This window comes from Rhodnius prolixus, unplaced genomic scaffold (genome assembly GCF_049639745.1).
Source record: "Rhodnius prolixus isolate KJV_2025 unplaced genomic scaffold, Rpr scaffold_4, whole genome shotgun sequence".
Taxonomy (NCBI): domain Eukaryota; kingdom Metazoa; phylum Arthropoda; class Insecta; order Hemiptera; family Reduviidae; genus Rhodnius; species Rhodnius prolixus.
The window spans coordinates 9,397,288-9,418,572 of NW_027411614.1; the positions used below are offsets into that span (position 1 = coordinate 9,397,288).

Consider the following 21,285-nt stretch of genomic DNA (forward strand, 5'->3'; position numbering starts at 1 on the left):
ATTTCGGTTAAGCTATAAGGATGGCAGGAATATAGAGCACTGATCCATCCATTAGTTGTAAGGTTTATGTAAATAGTTGTATATAGTAGAGGGATGAATATGTGAAGCGAAGGTATTTATAAGTAAGAATGGAGAGTGAGTGATATTCTAGTGATAAGCACCTAGACGATGCTGGCTGAATGGCGAAAGCCAATGCCAAAAAAAGAAAATTTTTCTGTCCACAATTTGTGCAATCAAAATTCGTTGAACGCTCGGAACATACGTCTATCATGGTTACCACCTAAATCATGTCCTTTAATATAACCACCACAGCCACCTCTCTTGTCCGATCTAGTGAGTCTGCCATCCAAATTCGCGCTACATCCCACTTCCTCATTTCTCGAAAAGGGTTGAATCCACAACTCCTACTTCACAAATCCATCTTGATGGTTTCATTTACAGGGTGTACAATTCGGACAATTTTTGTAGCAATTTTAAGGCACGCACCTACGTATTGTATTTTATTACTACCGTGTTTTATTGGTTCAGTATTTTTTACTTCCATTTTATTAAATAATAATTGTTCCAAACTATAATTGTTACTTTTCTTTTTGTTCCTCCTCCAAAAATTGACATTTGAGTAAATTAATAATTTGATATCAGTGAAAAGTCTGTTAAGAAACTTCCCAGTTTTCTGCATTTACACCCCTCTGTGTTAGGGGTAGGGTTTTATTAAAAACCAAAAAAATCCATATGGTCTTGAAGTTCAATAATTGCACAACTTTTTCTGAAATTGGGTGACTCCTTGATTTATTAATCATTGTAAAAATGACATTAAGATACGTTTTGAGCCTATGGTTTAGGCACTTTTATAGAAAATTTAATGCTCTTTCGTTTGGAAAAATCAGATTTGTTGCAGGATAAAAGATAGAAAAGTTACCGCCTTTTTTATGGTGAAAAACGCGAATATCGACGGATAAGTTAAAAAATGCAAATATCTTGGACACTATTGAGAATCGGACCAGAGTGAATAGAATATTCTTTGTTGCATTTGATCTGCTGAATCACCTCCCGGAAGTTTCGTCCACTCCTCCGTGTGTACACCCTGTAAATAACGTACGCGGGTTATACCACTTCATTTTTTTTTGTTTTCACAAAAAAATCCTTTCTTCAGAAAATAAGAATAAGAAATAGCCTCATCGTACTGCTAAGAGATTCAACAACAGAGATCAACATAATAATTAGCCTCTAATTAAAGTTAGAGTCAGCGCATGTTGATTATTTCAGAAAATAAAAAAAGATTAAGACAAATTCCGCCATTTTACGAGTATGTGAATGAAGCAAAGGCCCTTATTAAGTCATGGACAAAGTAATTGATAGTAACCATAAAGTAATTAGTTAATTTGGCAAGCCCAGTTTTTATTAAAATCACTCAATCATTAAGCCCAATTTTACTTCCTGCGATAAGAAGTATTAAGAAAATAAATGAGAGTCAAAATTATCCTTAAATCGTTCGAATATAATTTCTTAGTTTTTTTTTAAAGCCGAAATTAATTTGATTAAATGTTTTTTTAATTAAAACTAATTCGGCGGGAATATAAACGAACATGTAATTGGGTGGAACTGTTTTCTTTCTTTTCTTAGCTCTCTCTCTGTCTAGTTAATGAAGTATCACGAGCGGTTAACTTGGGCGCTCACTACGTGTATCCGTTGGGCGATAGAGCTGTTACAAGCTTGCTATCTAAGTGGCACTTCTTTCCAGTTTTAGTCAAGTGGAAAAAAAAATAAAAAGAAATGAAAAATGTACCGATTTATCCTGTCTAATTGTAATTAATTTTTGGCGCGGTGCACTGGTTTGGAATTCTTTTTCCCCTCCCCCCGTGAGGTTCTTATAGATGTTAGCTAGTTTAGGAGAGAACGGGCTACGGCCTTTTTGATAGTAGTGACGTGTAAACTAGTCATATCGATATGTTGGTGGGAGTTTAATGAGGCGAAATGAGTAAGGTAAGCTAGTTGGCTGTAGAATAAGAAGAGACAGCCCGCTATAGGTAGGATATTTTTCAGTATTAGGTTGGCATTGTTTTGGCATGATGCCATAATCTCGTCTCCTTTTCTTGCCGACCCATCTCGTTCGGTCTACAGCTCAGGCAGGACCAATTCTCGTACATATATCACCCGGTAGTAAATGAATGATGCGGCGCAAGGCATGCTAATGAGCGCTGGTTCACCTTTAAAATACTCCGTGTGTGTTCTAGCCACAGATTTACCTCTTCAATCTTCACTCCTCCGCCGCAAACTGCGCGGACGTCTCCCTCAAATGAACAACCCGTCATTCTAATCACCTAATTTTCTACTTCTTTTTGTTTATTTATTTTTTATCTTTATTTTTTTTTATATCTTTTAAAATTATCTCAATAAACAAGAATGTTTTTGGCAATAAGGAAATTTCTTATTTTAACTATTATTAACACTTCAACATGTATGTATTCAAAAAAATTTTATTGCTGTTATCCATATGTATACGAGTATATAAAATATACATATATTTAAAAGTGTGTTATGTGTAACTCTTTTAAAAAGATTATATTTTTAAAACAATATTCGGCTCTATCTGTCGGTTCCATCTCGCACGTTGAAAATTTATTGATCTAATAAATATTTCACTAACCAATGATTTACTATTTTCTTGGTTGGTGAATTAAAGATTAGTAACTATATTTAAAACAAAATAAAATTGGCAACACGTACTGGTAGGACTTTTCTTCAGCTCTAGGTCTATTTTAAACTATTTTGAACCATTTTATATGTAAGTAACACGCAGAGTAAAATGAAAGTTACGTTTAAGGGAACTGTCACTAATAAATGGGTTGTTACGACAATAAGCAGGCTGAGAGCGAACCACGCTGTGAGCGGATCGTATCTTCACAGGATCAACAGAAGGTCCTCTCCCCTTTGCGTAGATTGCAATGATGAGGAGGATTTCAACAAATAATGTTATGTCCACGTTATGTAGTAGAAAGGAAACGAATGTTTGACGACATATACAGGTATTTAGATGCATCATTTCGCTACCAAGACATAATATTCTCCACCATCATCTAAGCGTTTAAATCTGTAGCAGAGCTAGCAAAGAAATATGAATGTATTTAAAAGTAATAGCCGATTAGAATGAATGCGAGAAAATGATTAGAGAAGGATTACGTGATTTTAATTTCGGTTAAGCTATAAGGATGGCAGGAATATAGAGCACTGATCCATCCATTAGTTGTAAGGTTTATGTAAATAGTTGTATATAGTAGAGGGATGAATGTGTGAAGCGAAGGTATTTATAAGTAAGAATGGACAGTGAATGATATTCTAGTGATAAGCACCTAGACGATGCTGGCTGTATGGCGAAAGCCGATGCCAAAAAAAGCCAAAAAAATATAAAATAAAATAAAGTTACGCGTTACAGTTTCCCTGATAACTAAAATTGATTTAACTCTAAAAATATATATATTTTTTTAATTCAGAGATTCAAAATCTTCATAAAGTTCTAATAATAAGGAGAGTAAGGCGTGGAGAATAGGAGGAGACGAACTACCCAATGGTGGCACTCTCTTTTTTAGAACTGGCTAGTCCCGAAGAGAATCTAGGTGGGTCACTGGCGGTTCAGTCGGCGAGGTGGATTGCTAGGAATGTTAGGAGAGGCAAGAGAATATAAGAAAGATTTAGTCCATTTAGAGAGAGTTGAATGGTATTTGTCTCGGCGAGATGTTGCCTAAGGAATGTTGAGATCAGTATGAAGGGAAAGTTTGGTCAAGTAAAAAAAGGAGCATCATCTCCTGTCGGAGTACCTTAATTTGGAATTTCGATGGGTTTTGCTAAACCCCACAGGACTTGTTCTTAGATCCGCAAAGATCTGTGAATTTTACTGTACATTAGCTTCCTCAGTTCCGTCTCGTAATTAAGATCGTCTTCTGAGATGATGGGTAAAGCGAGTTTAGTCATTGCTTTTCCTTTAAGTCGTGTTTGGGTTCCACAGCCCTGAAGATTACCTAGTCCCTAAGTCAACAGCTGGGTAAAATTGAAAAAATAATGACTGAAATTGGCATTATTCTTACATGAGAAGTTCTCTAAAGACTACCGACTTAAACGTCACCAAAAGACTACTTAAACGTCACTGAAGTTCATCCTGACAATCCTAGAACACCTGTAGCACATTGTTTCAGGATACGCTTTAAATTCTGCTTTCAATCAGAATACTGAGAGATTAAACAGGATTTCTAGTCGAAATACACCTTTTCCATTTACATAATGCACCATCTCATTCCCGCGTTCGCTACCTAGCATATGATTTCTCATAAATGGCCGGAATTAATTAGGTTCTTTTGAAAATTGTCCCAACTATTAACGGAACATCTCATTGAATTGGTACTTATAAAGTTGTAACTACCAATGAAATAACTATAAAATTCTGTTATTTTATTAATTCATTTTCTAATTTCACAATAAAACATTACTATGTTGATAAGAAAGGTAGTAAATTTTATTGCAATAGCTGGGGATAAGTATAACTGTTAGTAATATAACTCGTCCCACACAGAGTATTCTAGCGGTAGCGCTGTAATAGCTAATGATTTATGTGGTAAGAGATTACATTATGCTAGTATTAACTGTATAACACTATTATTATTATTATTATTATTATTATTAATATTAACTATTACCAGGGCTAACTATATACCTATGTGATTATAGTGGCATAATAACATATGTACATTTATGTATTATATAGCAGTGAGCGATGTGGACTATATGGTGTTGCTTTGACTATATGCTGGGTTAATGTATACATGAATAACTATTTGTTAATCTCACAAATATGTAACATAAATATAACCTAACGGAAGGTTTAATTATTTTGTTGGTTGTAACTATGTGGAAATCTGGGTTTTACAATGCAATTCTATGCACATGGGTAAAAGATTTTTTTTTAAATTGTAAAATAGAATATTGTTCATCGTTTTTGGTGATTGATTTACTAATCTACCAAGAGAAAAGATTATGCCAATTTCAGATATAATTTTGGCCAAGCAGAATTAAACAGTGAGGAGCGAAGACACGCCAATCTTTGGTGTTAAAAATATTATAATTATTACTAAGTCTTAAAATACATGATTTAAGATAAAAAAATTTAACATTAAAAAAACGAGGGTGTGAACACACGATTTTCATGTTTTTTAAAACTACGATGCTTTATTAACTTCAATAAACTTCAGGTTAACTACAATAAATTTTGAGCAAAGAGTGCTATTCCAGCACCCCTTCCTAAAGTGAATTTTCATGGAAAAAAAATCAAAAATAGAAACGCTAACCTTATTCTGAGTAACAATATAGTGCACTGAGTAACAATATGCAGGGTGTCCCAAGCTATATGGATAACGACTTTTTCTCGAAAACTAAGATAGCTAGAAAAAAACTAAAAAATACGTGTTCTCTTAGTTTTTTGTTAGGAATCCAAATTTAATTTGTAGATTTTTTTCGGTCCTTCCAGAAACGAGATACAGGCACCAACTTCATTTTTTCAAATAGGAAGGTGTGGTTTTTATTTCAAAAATAGATTCCTCTATTTTTTTTAAGAAAAATTTACTCAAACGGTTTTTTTCTGAGAGCGATATTTTACAAGTTGCATCTGTAGATGAACTAAAGCAGAGAATAATAGATGCCTGTAACTCGGTTAAAGCCGAATCTATTTCTTTGGCAGTAAGGGACAATTGGCAGGAAAGTGCATCTCTAATGGTGGAGGCCAGTTCGAGCTTGTTCTGTAATATTAATGGGGAGTAAAATTTATTATAAAATAGTACTTTTATTCTTATTCAATCAAAAAACCGTTATAATATTATAATTTTGAAATTTCTTATAAGAATCATGTTTTCATTTATAACTTGTAAAATATCGCTCTCAGAAAAAAACCGTTCGAGTAAATTTTTCTTTAAAAAAATAGAGGAATCTATTTTTGAAATAAAAACCACACCTTCCTATTTGAAAAATGAAGTTGGTGCCTGTATCTCGCTTCTGGAAGCACCGAAAAAAATTTACAAATTAAATTTGGATTCCTAACAAAAAACTAAGGGAACACGTATTTTTTAGTTTTTTTCTAGCTATCATAGTTTTCGAGAAAAAAGTCGTTATCCATATAGCTTGGGACACCCTGTAGTGCAGTGAGTTACACCGAATGAGATGACAAAAATGATTAGGATAATAATTAAACTCTTTATGAAGGCAATAGCATTAAGCTACAGTCTAATATGAACCTACTATAACAAAGCAAACGAAATTAAGGAACAATATGAATGTGGTATGATCAATATGAAGAAAAGAACAATGGTAGGATGGAGTCAAACGATAGCGTTGCACTTGTGATTCCTATAAGTTAGTGAATTCTACCACTGCATTCTCTCAGCCTCTTCTTTAAGGGTGCAGGGTGGCGAAAAATCGTTTCTCGCACTCTAAACTGAGGACAGCAGTTCTAGTTACCACTAGAGTGTAATCGAATGAAAAAGAAAGATTTCAGCCAATAAAACGGGCATTCTATCCTTCGGCGTAAAGCTTTCATGTCTTTGAAGAAAGGGATTTTCCTTCTTTGGCGAGGTAACAACAACCGAACTCAAATATATGAGCTCTTTAATATCAGCAAAGCTAAATTCCTTCACATTGCAGTTTCCGGAAAGGACGTGATTTTTCTTCATCCTTTCCCATTGAAAAAATATTTATTATAAAAAAAAAAATATTTGATTAAATAGCAAGCATTTTAATGTCTACCAGAAAATTTAAATATATATTTGTTGTGAATTGATAGCAATATATCTAAGAGTAAAAAAAAATAGTTCAAACCTGCCAAACTAACGAGCCTGTCTAAAATTAAATCATTCCAACAGTACACGCATAAAACACGTGTAAAAAAAGAGAAAGAAAGAAAATGTGTGTGTGAGAGAGAGAAAGAAGTGTAAAGACAAGTTCCACATACAAATACATCACCACTGTAAGGTATGGCGGCAGGGCCGGGCAAGAAGCGGCAGAGTCTTGCTCATACATTACCATAGATTTAATTATAAAGACATTAATTCTAGCTTAAATGGTCTCCGAGTGTAAACAAAAATGCACTATAACAGCAAACAGCCTGGAATGGGGCTTTAGAGCAATGGCTATTCCAAATAGTTGAACTTTTCCTTCTATAAACTACTTGTGAAATGTCACATCTCTAGTCCCCCACCTCTCTCCTCCGCTCGCTCCACTAACATCACTGCCTCTGTGTAGAACACTTTGTATAAATAAATAAACTATAATTGTTGTTTAGCCACCAGATAGAGCTAGCTGGTCTGCTGCTTTTTTAACTCCCTTTACGTGTAATTTTAGAAAAACAACTGTTGTAACGATGCTGAAGTTCAAACCGTACAGAGACCCGCAAAACGAACTGAATCTAAACAAAGATCTGTATTGTTATTTGAAGAAAAAAATTCAACATTTTAGATTCCAATTTGTAGTCTAAGCTGCCAGTATTGGCTAAAAAAGAATGAGAAATTTCAGCAGAAAATCAGGTCTTTGAAACATCTCAAAACCTGCTAAAAATCAATCTGTTTGACAGGGAATTTGGATAGCTTTTTGGTCCCTAAATTGGACAATTTGTACATCACTCTTATTGTACTGATCTTACTGTACTTTACGTGTAATTTTAGAAAAACAACTGTTGTAACGATGCTGAAGTTCAAACCGTACAGGGACCCGCAAAACGAACTGAATCTAAACAAAGTGCAATGTGTTTGTTTTTAGGTGCGAAAATGTAATTAAACAATTATACCTCTTTACAATTAATTGCCACAAAACACGATCATTTATACTAAATGAATAGTTCACTGTGTGAGAGATTGATTACATACTTATATCGCCACTTTCTGTCCGTTTATACTCCTGTATTCATAAATTATACATCTGTTACTTAAAATATGGATACAATGCAGTGTGCTGTATATTTACTGTTATTACTCTAGATTTTATGTTTTATTGTTATATATTGTATTATTTATATATTCTGGTCTCTTTTTTCTTACCATGTTGTTCACTATATTTGACCAGTCTTCATTTGTATGGGGTATGTCCCCAAGACAAATTATTATAAAATAAATAAAAATACTAGATATTCAAAATCGGTATTTTTACTGGGAATATCTGGTTAAAGGTACCCTGATTCAGAAAAAGTGCATTTTCAAAATTACATTTTTAGTGCAGGTTTAAAAAATGATATAAAATCGAGAGAGAGCAGATATTTTATAATTCAAGTTGGTCCAATCAAAGAATCCGACTGTCTTAACTAATTTGCTGTACTAATTTAAGGCACTTAATATCTAAGATCTTTTGTCAATGACCTAATCCATTCTCGCTTTCTTAATTTCCATAATAGCCTAACCATACATCCTAATCCCACAGCACAAGCCTTATCCACAACAACCCATCCCGACAGTCCTTCACGACGCCTGAAAAGACGTTGGCCCCGCGACCTTTTACCCATTTCCTAAACTTCCTTCCAACCTCTAGAGAGTTCCAGCATTGGCTGGCCCCTCTCAGCATGTCTTCCCGATTGTGGCGCTGGATCCTCCAGGATTCAGCCTATAATCTGTGCATAACTCAATTAAGAACACATATGTATATGTACAGGTTGTAAATGAACAAATAAATAAATAAAATATCTAAGATCATCCCTGGAGCTTTTGTTCATGGCACAGCAGCCTCGAAACAGGGATCCCTCGTTAAGATAATACTTGTCCATCACAGAACAGTGAGCTAAGAAGGGCTACCAGTTGACCGTGCTATTAAATTTTTACAAATTTCGAAAGATTGATTGATTTAGGATTAATGGAATTGGAGAGAATATCCATCGGTAAAAGAGTGTGAAAAGTTTTTGAATTATCGATAAACTTGGTAAAACAATATAGAAGTTGTTTTGCAAAATGCATTTCCGTTGGGAATATGGCGATCAAAATATTTGTAATGCGATATATCCTGTCAATTCATGCTATTTACTCCGCTTCTATTACTAATCAACTCTTTCAACACTCCCATCAACATCGATAGACTAAATAATGTGTACTGAAGAGCAATTTTTCAGTATTCTGGCGAATTTAAAATATATTTCAAAATATCCGCTGATGTTCTTCAAAAAATCTACTCTGACAAACGAATGACTTCAGGATTCATTGTAACTAATCAGACAAAACTTAATAATGAGAGGTGAAGTAAAGTAATTGCCTATTTTTTCAGGTGGGCTTTACGTCCAACTACCAATTAGGTGCCGTGGACGGAGGCGACTAGCAAACATACTTTACTATTAAATTCTCACATTAACCATTAAATAAAATCCATTGCCTAGACCGGGCATCGAACCCACTAAACCAACAATATACATATTAGCTTTACAGGTCTCGCCTCTGACCGCTCGGCTACCGTGGTGCCTTGAGAAGTGTTGGACAGAGTTGAGCTGAAAGTTCTGAATTTCCCAGATTTAAAGTTTTACAAAATGAAAGGAGATTTCCTAATATTATTATTACTTAAAAGACTCTTAGACGACAGATCAAAACTCTCTCTGGACAACAAAAGACTAATTTATACTTCTATTTTTGAAACCCATCTGGGCGTATGGAATAGAGCTTTGAGGTTCAACCAAACGCTCCAATCTCCAAAGGATTCAATCTCTACAATCTAAAATACTTCGAACTATTGGACACGCTCCTTTTTATGTCTCCAACCTGACTATACACACTGACTTTAACATCCCTTTTGTCATACAAGTTGCTAAAACAAGATACACAAGATCCACTTCAACCTGCAATCTCATATAAATCCTCTAGCTCAAAATCTTTCTTCTAGAACTCTTCCTGACAACCCGACAAGACGCCTTAAAAGAAAGTGGCCTCGTGATCTCCTCTCCAGTGAAGAGAGTGGCTAACCATCTAATATTTGGGAGTGTTACCACTGGGTAACTTCTCCACTCGTATAGATATGTTATTCAATGCTACTCTGTTATCCACTGTTACTTATAGCGCTAACGCGTTGATTGTAGCGTAAATAAATGCAAAAAAAAAAAAAATATTGTTATTTTTATTATTAGATCATCTTGGACCTTACGGGGTCATAAACTAAATAAGGGGAAGAAAAATAAATTTGTCTAATTTACGTAGCACCTATTTTTTGTTTACAGACGTTTCCCTGTGGTTACTTACTTCTATTTTCGGTAGTGAATAAAACTGCCTCCATTTACTTTTTTAAAAGAAGAGTGATATAAGATTCTTATTGGTTCGTCTTCTTTCTTCTCTTTTTTTTTATTTCCTGGTGTTATTTTTAAATTTTCATCTTGGTAACGTAAATAATAGTTTTTAAATGAGTTCTTCACCCCTCTAGCGGCGTTCTCAGCAACACTTCACTTCCTTTAGACTCGCCGCTACTGTCACCTTAATGTGGGCATGGTGTCTCACTCTAGCTGTCAGTATCAGATATACACCGAATCATCTGTTAGAATGTCACCCGTATAGCTTGCATCTCTACCAGCCTTAACGCTTTCACCTTCAAAAGTACATCGCTTAATTACCCTACGCCAATCAACCGTTTTTTTTTTTTGTTTTTTTTTTAAACGTCTACGCTGAGTTGTAATTTTTATCCACATTTTTTTGAAGACAAACTCTGAATCTTTAAGACATGTAATAATTCTTCTCTCCACAGGATACCCTAAGTACGTACTAATTTCCAAATATCTTTAGTAAAGGTACCATTCTGGCTACTTTTGAAGGTCATACATTCTATTTTACCTTTATAGATTTCAAAACAAAGCGAAATATGCGTCAGAACATACGGCACGTCATACAGTTTGAGATCACAGTTGATCTCTAAAGAGCGATTTTAATTTGATAGAATCCATGTTTAATTAAAAAGAATGCGGAAATAATGGGCACGTAACTGATGATGAATGCTGAAATGGCCGACGGTGACTTCAGAAAGGTGTATTAGAAGTGGTGGAAGGGAGGCCAATAATGTCAAAGTTATTATAAATTACTATCTCTAATTAACCATTAAAATAATGATGTAAATTAACTCATAAATACCAATATTGATCATTTAAAAAACAAAATAATAATTACCTAATTAATACTAAATTAATTTTAGTCTCTAATTAAAAATTATGAAGTATTAATTGGAATTTTGCAAGCAGCTCAAATTAAAATGAGATCATAAGTAGTTTAATCGATTAATTGAAAAAAAAATAATTATTTTTAAGACTGTAGATGGTTAATTTGGGAAAGTACAATAATTAAAGAGATGTTTAATTAAATTCAATGAATACAATAATAATAGTTTTTAATCGATTAAAAAAAAAAAAATAATCGTATAATTAGTAAAGTGAAGAAGTAATAAGTTTGAACATTAATTGATTATTCCGTAAGTAATTATAATCTACAGATCGAGATAAATTAATCGATTCAATAAACTATAAAGCCTATTTAATAGTTCATACCGTTTGTAATAGGCAAATTGATTAATAATATTCTATTATTATATTGTATTTGAATTAATAAATATGTTTCAAACTGACATTAATGCATACATTTACTACGTATAATAAATAAGTACACTTATAAATAAATTTAATTTATTTTTGTAATTCAAATGTAGGGCAGTAGAATTTTTTAAATACCCTTTTTTTCAAGGTTTTTTAAAATTATAATAGCAAAGTAATCTAAAAATCAACACATACGCAATATCCGGTAAAAAATATATCGCATTATTTTCGTGTTCCTCCTCAAATCATGTTTTTTTTCGTGAAAATTTAATTAAGAAAATTCGCCATTCTAGCAATGCATGCTCTATTGTAATGGCAGACATCGTGTCAGAATTAATTGCAGAAGAAGTGACATCTCATAAGTAGAGATGTTCTTAAGTTGAGAATGAGTATCACTGCAGTGACATCATCACTCAGTCATGCACAATTCTTGTTCTGATAAACTTGGATGTAAAAAAAAAAAAAAATCCTTAGACATTTGTGAATGTGTTTGGAGAGATGCTGTAATACTAGAGATGCAATGTTGCGTGATAGTCAAGCAAACGCACGCGCGCGCGCGCGCGCAAACCAAGTTCAGGCGTGACTAACTGATTGCAGACACTCTGCTTGCAGACTCCTTCACCAGTACCATACTTCTTCCACCCACCCATAGCTTTGCTAAGTCACCTAACTTTGTCGAACACATGTACAATAATAAAAAGGCTTCTAATAGGAAGTCCCCCTTCTCGTTCTGCTCGGCTTCAGGGACATCACCCCACCTAATTACATGCTACACATAAGGCTAGTAGTATTCAGTTGCTGTTGTTGCCTTCTACATCAGCTAATAGGCTAAGTAGGAGATAAGGGTCCAGGGTATAATACTGAGTCGAGCGACAAGGCCCAGCACCCTCCGTCACAGATTTGTCACAGAAAACTGACTGGAGAATTATGATATGTTTCCTTTTCCATTGCTAACAGCCCGTGGCAAGATTAACTGCCTCTACCCCGGACCGTCCTTTTCACACACTAAAGCGACTAAATCTGTGAGCTATCTCAAGTAACCGGATCCCTGACTTAGCATCCATCTCCTTTCTCTCTCAAATTCTTGTTTTTTTTTTTTTGTTTTTTTTAATAAACTTCACTAAATTTACGATGTATTAATTTTTTTTAAAAAAACTTAACTTTTAATTTTGAATAGTTAACCAATTGACTGAGTTACCCTCACTTAACAGTTCTCAACTCTTCTCAGTGAAAAGAAGAAGACTTCGCTCAGAAAAATAAGAGACAATTGCGAGAGTTGAACGCAAGAACTGTATAACTATCTCTAATAATCTGCAACTGTCTCAATTACCGCTCTGTACAAGAATAAAGGTGCAGTTTAACCCCTCTCCTCTACAGCAAAGATTTTAGATTAAATTAAATTTCAGGAGGGTTTTCCAGAAAGTCTACGCCACTAAGAACCAGATCTGTAGTGGCCCTCTCAGTTATGACAACACTTCCAGATCTGTGTTTGGTTTGAAGTGGCTTCTGGACGAAAAGCTTAAGATCATAAGTTTTTTTTTTCTTAATAAATGAGCCGATCTCTTTGATAAGGTTTTTTTACAATGACATAAATACAGCGCTATTTTCTCTGTTTCCTGACATAACCTACAGGCCCGTACGATGCTTGGTTTGCTGTGAGAGCAGAGGCCGAATAATCGTGCGCCTCTATGTGGCGAGCAGCTAATAAAGAATTTATTTAGGCTAACAGTTAGCCTGAATTGAATGATCAGAGGAATGGTTTTCAACTAGCCATACCTACGACTTTTTGTGCATACATCTATGACGGCTGTACATGAAACATTTGGCGATTACAGTAAAGAGGTTCGCAAAGAGATGGCTCCATAGGATCACCTTGACCAGGAGGACGTTTTGTCGTTGCTACTCCAGAGTTCCGAACTTTTGGACAACTATATAAGATCTTGATTTAGTTTTGACTTTATTTGCATCTCTGATTGGCTTCCATTAGTTTGGTGTAGAGATTTTGATTTCATTTATGTTTCTGACTCACACTACACTTACTAACTTACTGTGAGAAGGAAACATTAGTGAAGTAGAAATCTGTACACCGAACTGAATAATCTATCTACCTCTGACGATGAATGAAAAACGGCTAGGAATGCAACAAACATGCGTAATACGACAGATAAAATTAAAGATATTATCCAGAACTGCGGACCTAACCATATGTTCAATATTTTGTTTCTTCAGCTACCAAATTTAGTCGGAATATCCTAGGCAGTCCCACACTAGTGTGAACAGACTTCTTTTGACTACATGTCCAGTCCTGGTGGTCTGAGAAGATGACAATTCTACAATTAATTATCCCATTTCTTTACGAGTATAAAAAAAAATGCCTCACAAATTAAACTGCAACAAGCTCTGAAAGACAGAAATAAATCTTTGAGCCATCGCTGTATCTCTAAGAAACCCCTTGACAGAAGTAGTTTAGCTTTCCACACCCAAAACTAGTCAGTTTGCTACTCCTCACCTAATCTTTGATACGTTCCATCACGTCCTAGAGCAAATGAAATCTCTTCTATTTAGTTTACCTTCCATGAAAAAGAAAGTTAAAATAAAGAATAAATGTGAAGTAAAAGACTATGGGCTCAAACCAACTTAAACCCATAAAGTAATAAAAGATACATCATTAATGACAAATTTGACGATTAAAAAGAGATAATTTGATTGCCATAGTTCTGGGTTAAGAAGAGGAGGACGAGATAAAGCATTAGGGATGCTTCAATAGGGTGCAGATACCAACACAAAGCACACACACGAATAAGATACAGGACTCTCTGATTTAGATAATGAAGTAGATGGAACACTTGCTCGTAGAGGGTGTGCCGGAGTTCTGTAACCCAGTAGGGTGTAACTGGACAGATTCCCTACACACAGGGACCCCTCTGTCCCAATCCTCACCCTCACACAAACACATGTACCCATAGTGGAAAACTATTTAGTTGGTATCCGGGGCTTACTTGATACCTAAATCCTCATCCCCCAACTAAAACTACCAGATCTAGTCACCCAGTATAATTTATATCCTTATTTTAAGTAGCATAGTTGTGCGTGCGTGCGCAAAGTGACATCACATGATGCTAATCATTGTTACGGATCATTTAATATAACAGTGTTTGTTACAGTGTGAAATAACTTCTTAATATGAACTAGTGTTATACCGCTTTTGGAACGTGACAATAGTGGCTATTCTTTTGTTTTGTAAACTGGACGATTTGTCAATGTATAGGTTTATTGTTGTGAAATGTGTCGCTAGTGGTGGTTGGTCCATTCTCTCTGCAAGCGGTTTCCCACCACAGAAAATATGATGCAAGCAATTTCTTAGCACATACCAATCTTATTCCCAATGATGTGATTGTCGCATTTGATCTAAGAATCATTCCGGATATGATTTTTATGGATTTGTGTGTAAGTAAAGTTCTTAGAGAGAGTGAAGGGTTAGGAAGAAGCCAGAGGCTCTGAAATTTAAGGAGAACGAAATAAAAATGGTGAACCAACAAACTCTTAAATTGATGCATTTATTCGGAGATTCTGCACAAATCTTCGCGGAAATTTACATCACATCTTTTTATTTTTTCGAAAAAAGCAATATACTTCGGAAAAACTACTTTTAAAATAATGTAAGTATTTGGAAAAATATAAAGGTCGATTCTAAGATTTTTGGAATTAGCCGTTGTGCAAATAGACGTGTACGTACAGCTAGCGTTGGGAGTTGAAACAGCTGATTAATGGGAAGGGCAGGAGTTGATGAGGACTCTCTAATCTGTCCCACACTAGACCAGTGCAAAGTACATCGAGGTAACTTTATTTTCAAAATCCCTTCAACAGCCTCAAATTATTGGCTGCCACAAGTTTAAACCAATAGCCGAGCGAAGAACCAACGAATTGTTAATCGTAAGATTAGGCTGAAGAAGTAGAAAAAACGAAAAATGCTTATGAAAAAGTCTCAAGAAAGGGAGGTTTTCTTTGTGGTTGCAATCAAAACTTCTTTTCAATCATGGTTTATAGCAAACTTTGAACGTTAAGCAGCACAATCACACGGTTTCCATATTGGGTAAACTTTAGTTGCCAAAAGGTCGACAGAAGTTATAACTGCTGGTAGCGAACGAATTAAATGTTTATCAAAAGTTTGAAAAAGTCACCAGCAATAAGCTTGCTACGTCTAGTAAGCGGTAAATCGCAACGCTATTAGATTAACTAATCGATATATTCAAAACCCAGTTGGATATTATTTTTGTCGCACACTAGACTGTGATAATGTTCTAACATAACAACTGAAAGATTAATTGCTTATTTGCACTGATTAATGTACATTGCATTCTAAATTCTCTGTAAAATCAAGTACTCATAAATTTGCAATTCTAACTACAATAATGGTGTGACTCAGACAAGTTCAGCTGACTATAATAATAAGAAGTATAATGGCTTTCAGTTTAGGTAAATAACGTTGCCAGTGCATACTAAATCTATATACAGCAAGTGTTGCCAAGTTTGTCATTCCAAACCGGCTGGCTAATCGTTTCCAAACTGTACTCGTGGCCCCTCTCCTAGCAATTAATGCCATTTAAAATTTAAAATAAAATTCAATATTACATTATTCTAATGGTACTTTATTCATTCAATAAATTTTGAGATAAATATACAATTTTTATTAGTTCTAAATTAGCAATGCGTCAACGTCATTCTGATTTGTGTTTTGTGTTTTTTTGTTTTCAGATAACCAAATTGAAAATAGATAGTAATCCATTTGCTAAAGGTTTCAGGGATTCATCCAGACTGACTGAATTCGAAAGGTGAGTTAAATTTTAATGAACAAGGAAGTTATTCGGCCAGCCATTTAATAAAGGAGAGAGAGAAACGAGAGAATAATATTAATATTTCTGGTTAATGAATGCTTTCAAAATTGATTTATTGACAAACGAAACTCTTTTTAACTAATCGGCATATCTAGAAGTTTCGGAATTAAAAAATGAGAAACAAAAAAAATCAAAGATGTATTCTGCGTTGCCACCTCTACTAGGTACAGCGTGTATTTCGATGTGTGCAATTAAGTCCATGAGAAGAAAGGCAAACGACTTAAACCAAAATCGATGTCCAAACAAAACAAGCAGGATGTCACAGTAAAGTTCTCTAACATCTGACAACGGCATAACGTTTGGTAAAATCACCAGATGTTAACCATCAACCTAATCTTTAGTTGAAATGGAAGAGAAAACTATCTGAATTGATAAATGGTTACTGATTCGCGTTGGTAAGACTGCAATTCACATGGTAATGTTCGTAATTCTGCGTCAGTTTAACCAGTTACCCACATTTGCTCAAATACATCGAAAATAAATAAGTTAGTACGTTCTAAAGACAAAAATATTGCCCAGATGCACCAGCGAAAGATCTGTCTAGTCATCAGTTATTACTAAAACTTAAATTTTGTTTTAGAGTATAATGATAATATTTTTTTAGGATAAAAGAATAACTTTAAAAAAATCATTAGCAATGTTTTAGACAACTTGTCTTAAACGTTCTTAGTGATTTAAGATTTGAATTCGGAGTGTCTTGGGTAAAAATTCGGGATACCCTTAAGTTTTCACTTCCTAGAAGTTACTACAACTTACGTTGATATGAATCTTATGATCTGTGACGGGAGAACACTGTTAGGAGGCCAGCTAGTAACATCATTATTACCGATTATAAGATTCTCTAAACTAAGGTTATTTTAAAGTATTGACTGTTTTACATTATTATTTTGTTCGCAGGGAAACAATGGAATCAATGTTAAACGAACAACAACTGCTAAGATCTTCCTTGTTGGACGGATCAAATCTCACCCTAGAAGAACGGACATTGCTAGCGGCTAGATCACAACTATTTCTACGTGCAGCGGCTGCAGCAGCCGCCGTTGGAGGCGGCAATCCGTACGGTGCAGCTGCAGGTATCAGTCCAGCTGTGTGCTCTTTATACGGAACTGCGGGCGGCAGTGGTCTGCCGTCTCCGGCTGGCCTGTGGGCCGCGGCACCCTGGCCTTTTGCTCAGCTAGGGCTACCCAGGCCGTACCCAGCCCCACCGCCACACGCCGCTTTACGATTCAGTCCATATGCCATACCAATGAAATCGCCCGAATCTTCGCCGGAAAGTCTAAGAGAAGCTGAAGATTCCAGCCCTCATCCTTAGGATTGGCAATTGGATAGGATGTGTGCGACACATTTTCATAAATCTTACTTAATTTTTATACTAAACGAATCCTTCAATGGGAAATAAAAGAAATTTACGAATCGGAATATAGGCTCTCGGATTTCATTAATCGCCCAAAAAATTCAATTGGCTAAATAAACTTAGAAGGTGACGTATTTGATTATTTAAAATTATAATTTTCGGATTATTGAGAATGTAAATTATTAAGACATTGGAAAAGTAAAATTTTTATAACTTTAAAAAAAGTGAATCAGTTTTCGCAACCTTGTAGCTCTGAAGTTTCTTAAGGTCACAAAAATTTAATAATAATAAATAAATTGCATTCATTCTTAAACTCTGTTAGTTGCAAGCGTTAAGAAATAGTTTCAAGATTTTATTAGCAATAGCGCTGATAGTTATCTGGCATTTTAATGCTAACAAATTAATTTATGAACAGATTTAATTCGGGCTCTAATTTAGCAACTGTTTAATCTCCAAGCTTTTAGACATCTTTTAATTGAGGCGGTGCATATTACCTATCACCTGGGGGCGATACAGAGAATGTGAGAAATGGGACAATAACAGTCACAAAGGTACCAGAAATAGTTACAAGTAACTATTGATCGAAATGTTGAAAATATTGACCAACCAAAAGAACAAATTAGCCCGGAAAAAATGTCAGTATAAAATTTAGTAATAAAATAAATTCATTTAACATTGGAAACACCTTAAACATGACCGGAAATCATAAATTAAATGGAATTACATTTACCTAGAGCAACAAAAGAGAATTTTTTGGTATCAGACCATATCTTCCGATAAAAAGAAGGAAGTTTTGAACATTTTATGTTCTTAAGGTTACTATTAAGGATATTATGACGCCAGTTTGTGCAAGTAATACTTGAAAGCAGTAAATTAGTAAGGAACTGTAAGTCCTTAAATTACGGAACACGGTAATCCGATTATCGTAAATGAGACACTGATGAGCGAGCGGCCGTTGGTAATCCTTGCGTTTTGTATTAAAAATAAGGCTTCCAACTGAAAAAAAAAGAAGGTTAGATTGATATTGTCATATTGTATTCATTCATAAGGCGATGTCTTACATGACTTTAACTTCAGTAAAGAACAAACCCAGAACTTTAGGTAAAGTGACAAATGTAGGCTCTAGAAAATATATACCTATAAATAAAATCGAAACTCCTCATAATTCCATTCGGACTGATTTTATCAAATTTCAAAGCAATGTAGCTTCTCGAAGTAATAATTAATTATATGTAGAGTAATTGATAAAAAGCTTTTACCAGAAGATAACTTCGAGAACAATTCCTTTCGTCCAAGAAGACGTTAGAAAGATATGCGCATTCATCCCATTCGTTATTTCCGCCGTGAATTACGTTCAATTTATTATTAATTTATTTCAATTGTTAAAAAGTATGGCGTTATTTTTCATAACACATTGGACAGTTTTACCAAACGTAAACCACACACTATAAATTTAGCTGGAGATACAATAATTGCTAGAAAATCCAACTATTCGCTATGCTAGGGTGCCTAAATCAAGTCACACTTTTTAAATTACACTTTTATATATAAGTTGTACATAATTTTGTTGTAAAATCAAAGCTTCACACGTCAAAGCGTTGTTGCATGAAAATTAAGCCTTGCACACCCATCTGTGCCTTGGTTGTAAAGTATTAAAAGAAAAGCAAAAATTTAAAAATAAAAAAATTGTATATACGGAAAAATAAATTAAATGTAAATAAAATTGTATTTCTACTTCAATGTACCACACGTACACTCCGAAATAATAATAATAATTGAATTGTATATCATCCAATACAGATATATTTGTTAATAAATAAGAAAAAAAATATATATACAGTCGACTCTCGATAAATCGAAATCCAAGGGACTACAAGAAAAATTCGAATTATCGAGACTTCGAATTATCAAGAAGGGGGAAAAAAATCGAATTATTAAGAGTTTTTATTATGTATATATGTATGTACATACGTATATTGAAAATACGTATGAGCTTACCTAAGTTTTAGACATACATATATAGCCTCAAGTAAAAAAGTAAAAATAATGAAAACGACAAAAAAGAATAAAAAAATTACATATGTATTAACATTTCAATAAATAATAATATACATATGTACCTAATTAAAAAAACGAAGAACAGTTTTTTGTTTCAATGTGGCTTGACTAAGTCAAGTGACTTAGAATTGTAGAAAGCGTTGATGGTGGAATATTGAAAGTTTTGGCGATATCTTCTTTTTTTTCGAACCACTTTTCACGGCCACGATAATGTTTTCTTTGTGGGACACACAGTAAGGGAGACGTACTTCCCCATCGTGACAAACTAAGAAAGAGAATTGGAAAGTTAAACTGGGCTGAAAGGTGGGAAACATTACGCAGGAAATGGACAATAAGCGAAAAATGAGAAGTAAACATTACTAGGGAAAATTCGAATTATAAAGAGGGGTGTGCGCGGCCTCGTTCGAATTTATAGAGCCTTCTCTCCCCCCCTGTTGTCAAGGGGAAAGGATTTCCAATTATCGAGCGTATATAAATACACTGCATTTTTTTCGATTTACCGAAGTTAACAGCTGTAGAGTTCGAATTATCGAGTTTCGAATTATCGAGAGTCGACTGTATATACAAAATAAAAATTAGTTGTAAAATGCGTCGACAGAGAAAGCGAGCTGGGCGACGTGTATAATCTTGCTGTTGATGTATACAATGTATAAAGCTACGATTATATTATAAATAAAATTATGTAAAATGTAAAAAAAAATATTAAATAAAAATTTATAGGCTGTTTTTGATTATATATACAAAAAATAAAATTGATTACTGTTTTATCTCTTTTTTTTTTAATTTATTAATTTAAATAAATGTTTGTTCCAAATTAGACAAAATACTACAACAGTTCGGTTGGTAGAACTGGGAGTGGTTGAAAATTTTGTTCTTACTTTTTATATTTTGTAAAAACAAAAACAGGGAAAAAAATCTCCTGTCGGGGTATAAGTTATTTTGCTTGTAATTATTCGTTTCCCTTAAAAAAGTTTTATTTAATAACGTAAAAATTATCTATTTAAATATACATTATCTATTGTATACTTCTTGTTGCTGGATTTATACATAATATTGAAAAATTTAAAAAAAAAAAATGGCACTGTGATCTAATAAATGTATAAATATATTTAAAAAGAATAGTTCATAAATAAAAGTAAAATAAATGTTATTTAACAATAGTTTCTAGTTTATTTTCAAAATTTCTTGTCAATTAGGACAACCGTATATTTTTTTTAAACCCAATGACTTAAAATAAGGAGCAGTGGGTGATGCTGTACAGTAGCGGAATATGGAGGAAAAATTTATTCAAATCAATTACGCTCTTAGGGGTCAGTCTTTGTACTTAGAAACTGTCTGAGAGGATAAAATATGCAAATTTGAATTACGTTGTGAGATAAAGAGCTAGAATATGCCTTTGATGCATAATAATT

General features: G+C 34.1%; 1 protein-coding gene across 1 annotated transcript in view; it reads left to right on the forward strand.

The window, feature by feature from the left end:
* The window catches only part of LOC141455705 (T-box transcription factor TBX20-like), an 88,563-nt gene extending 67,530 nt beyond the window's left edge, over positions 1–21,033 (forward strand). The window contains exons 5-6 of the mRNA XM_074130972.1: positions 16,322–16,398; positions 17,359–21,033. Of these exons, the coding sequence (XP_073987073.1) occupies positions 16,322–16,398; positions 17,359–17,773 (492 nt within the window). The 3' untranslated portion in view covers positions 17,774–21,033. The remainder of the gene's footprint in view (positions 1–16,321; positions 16,399–17,358) is intronic.
* Positions 21,034–21,285: the final 252 nt, after the last annotated feature.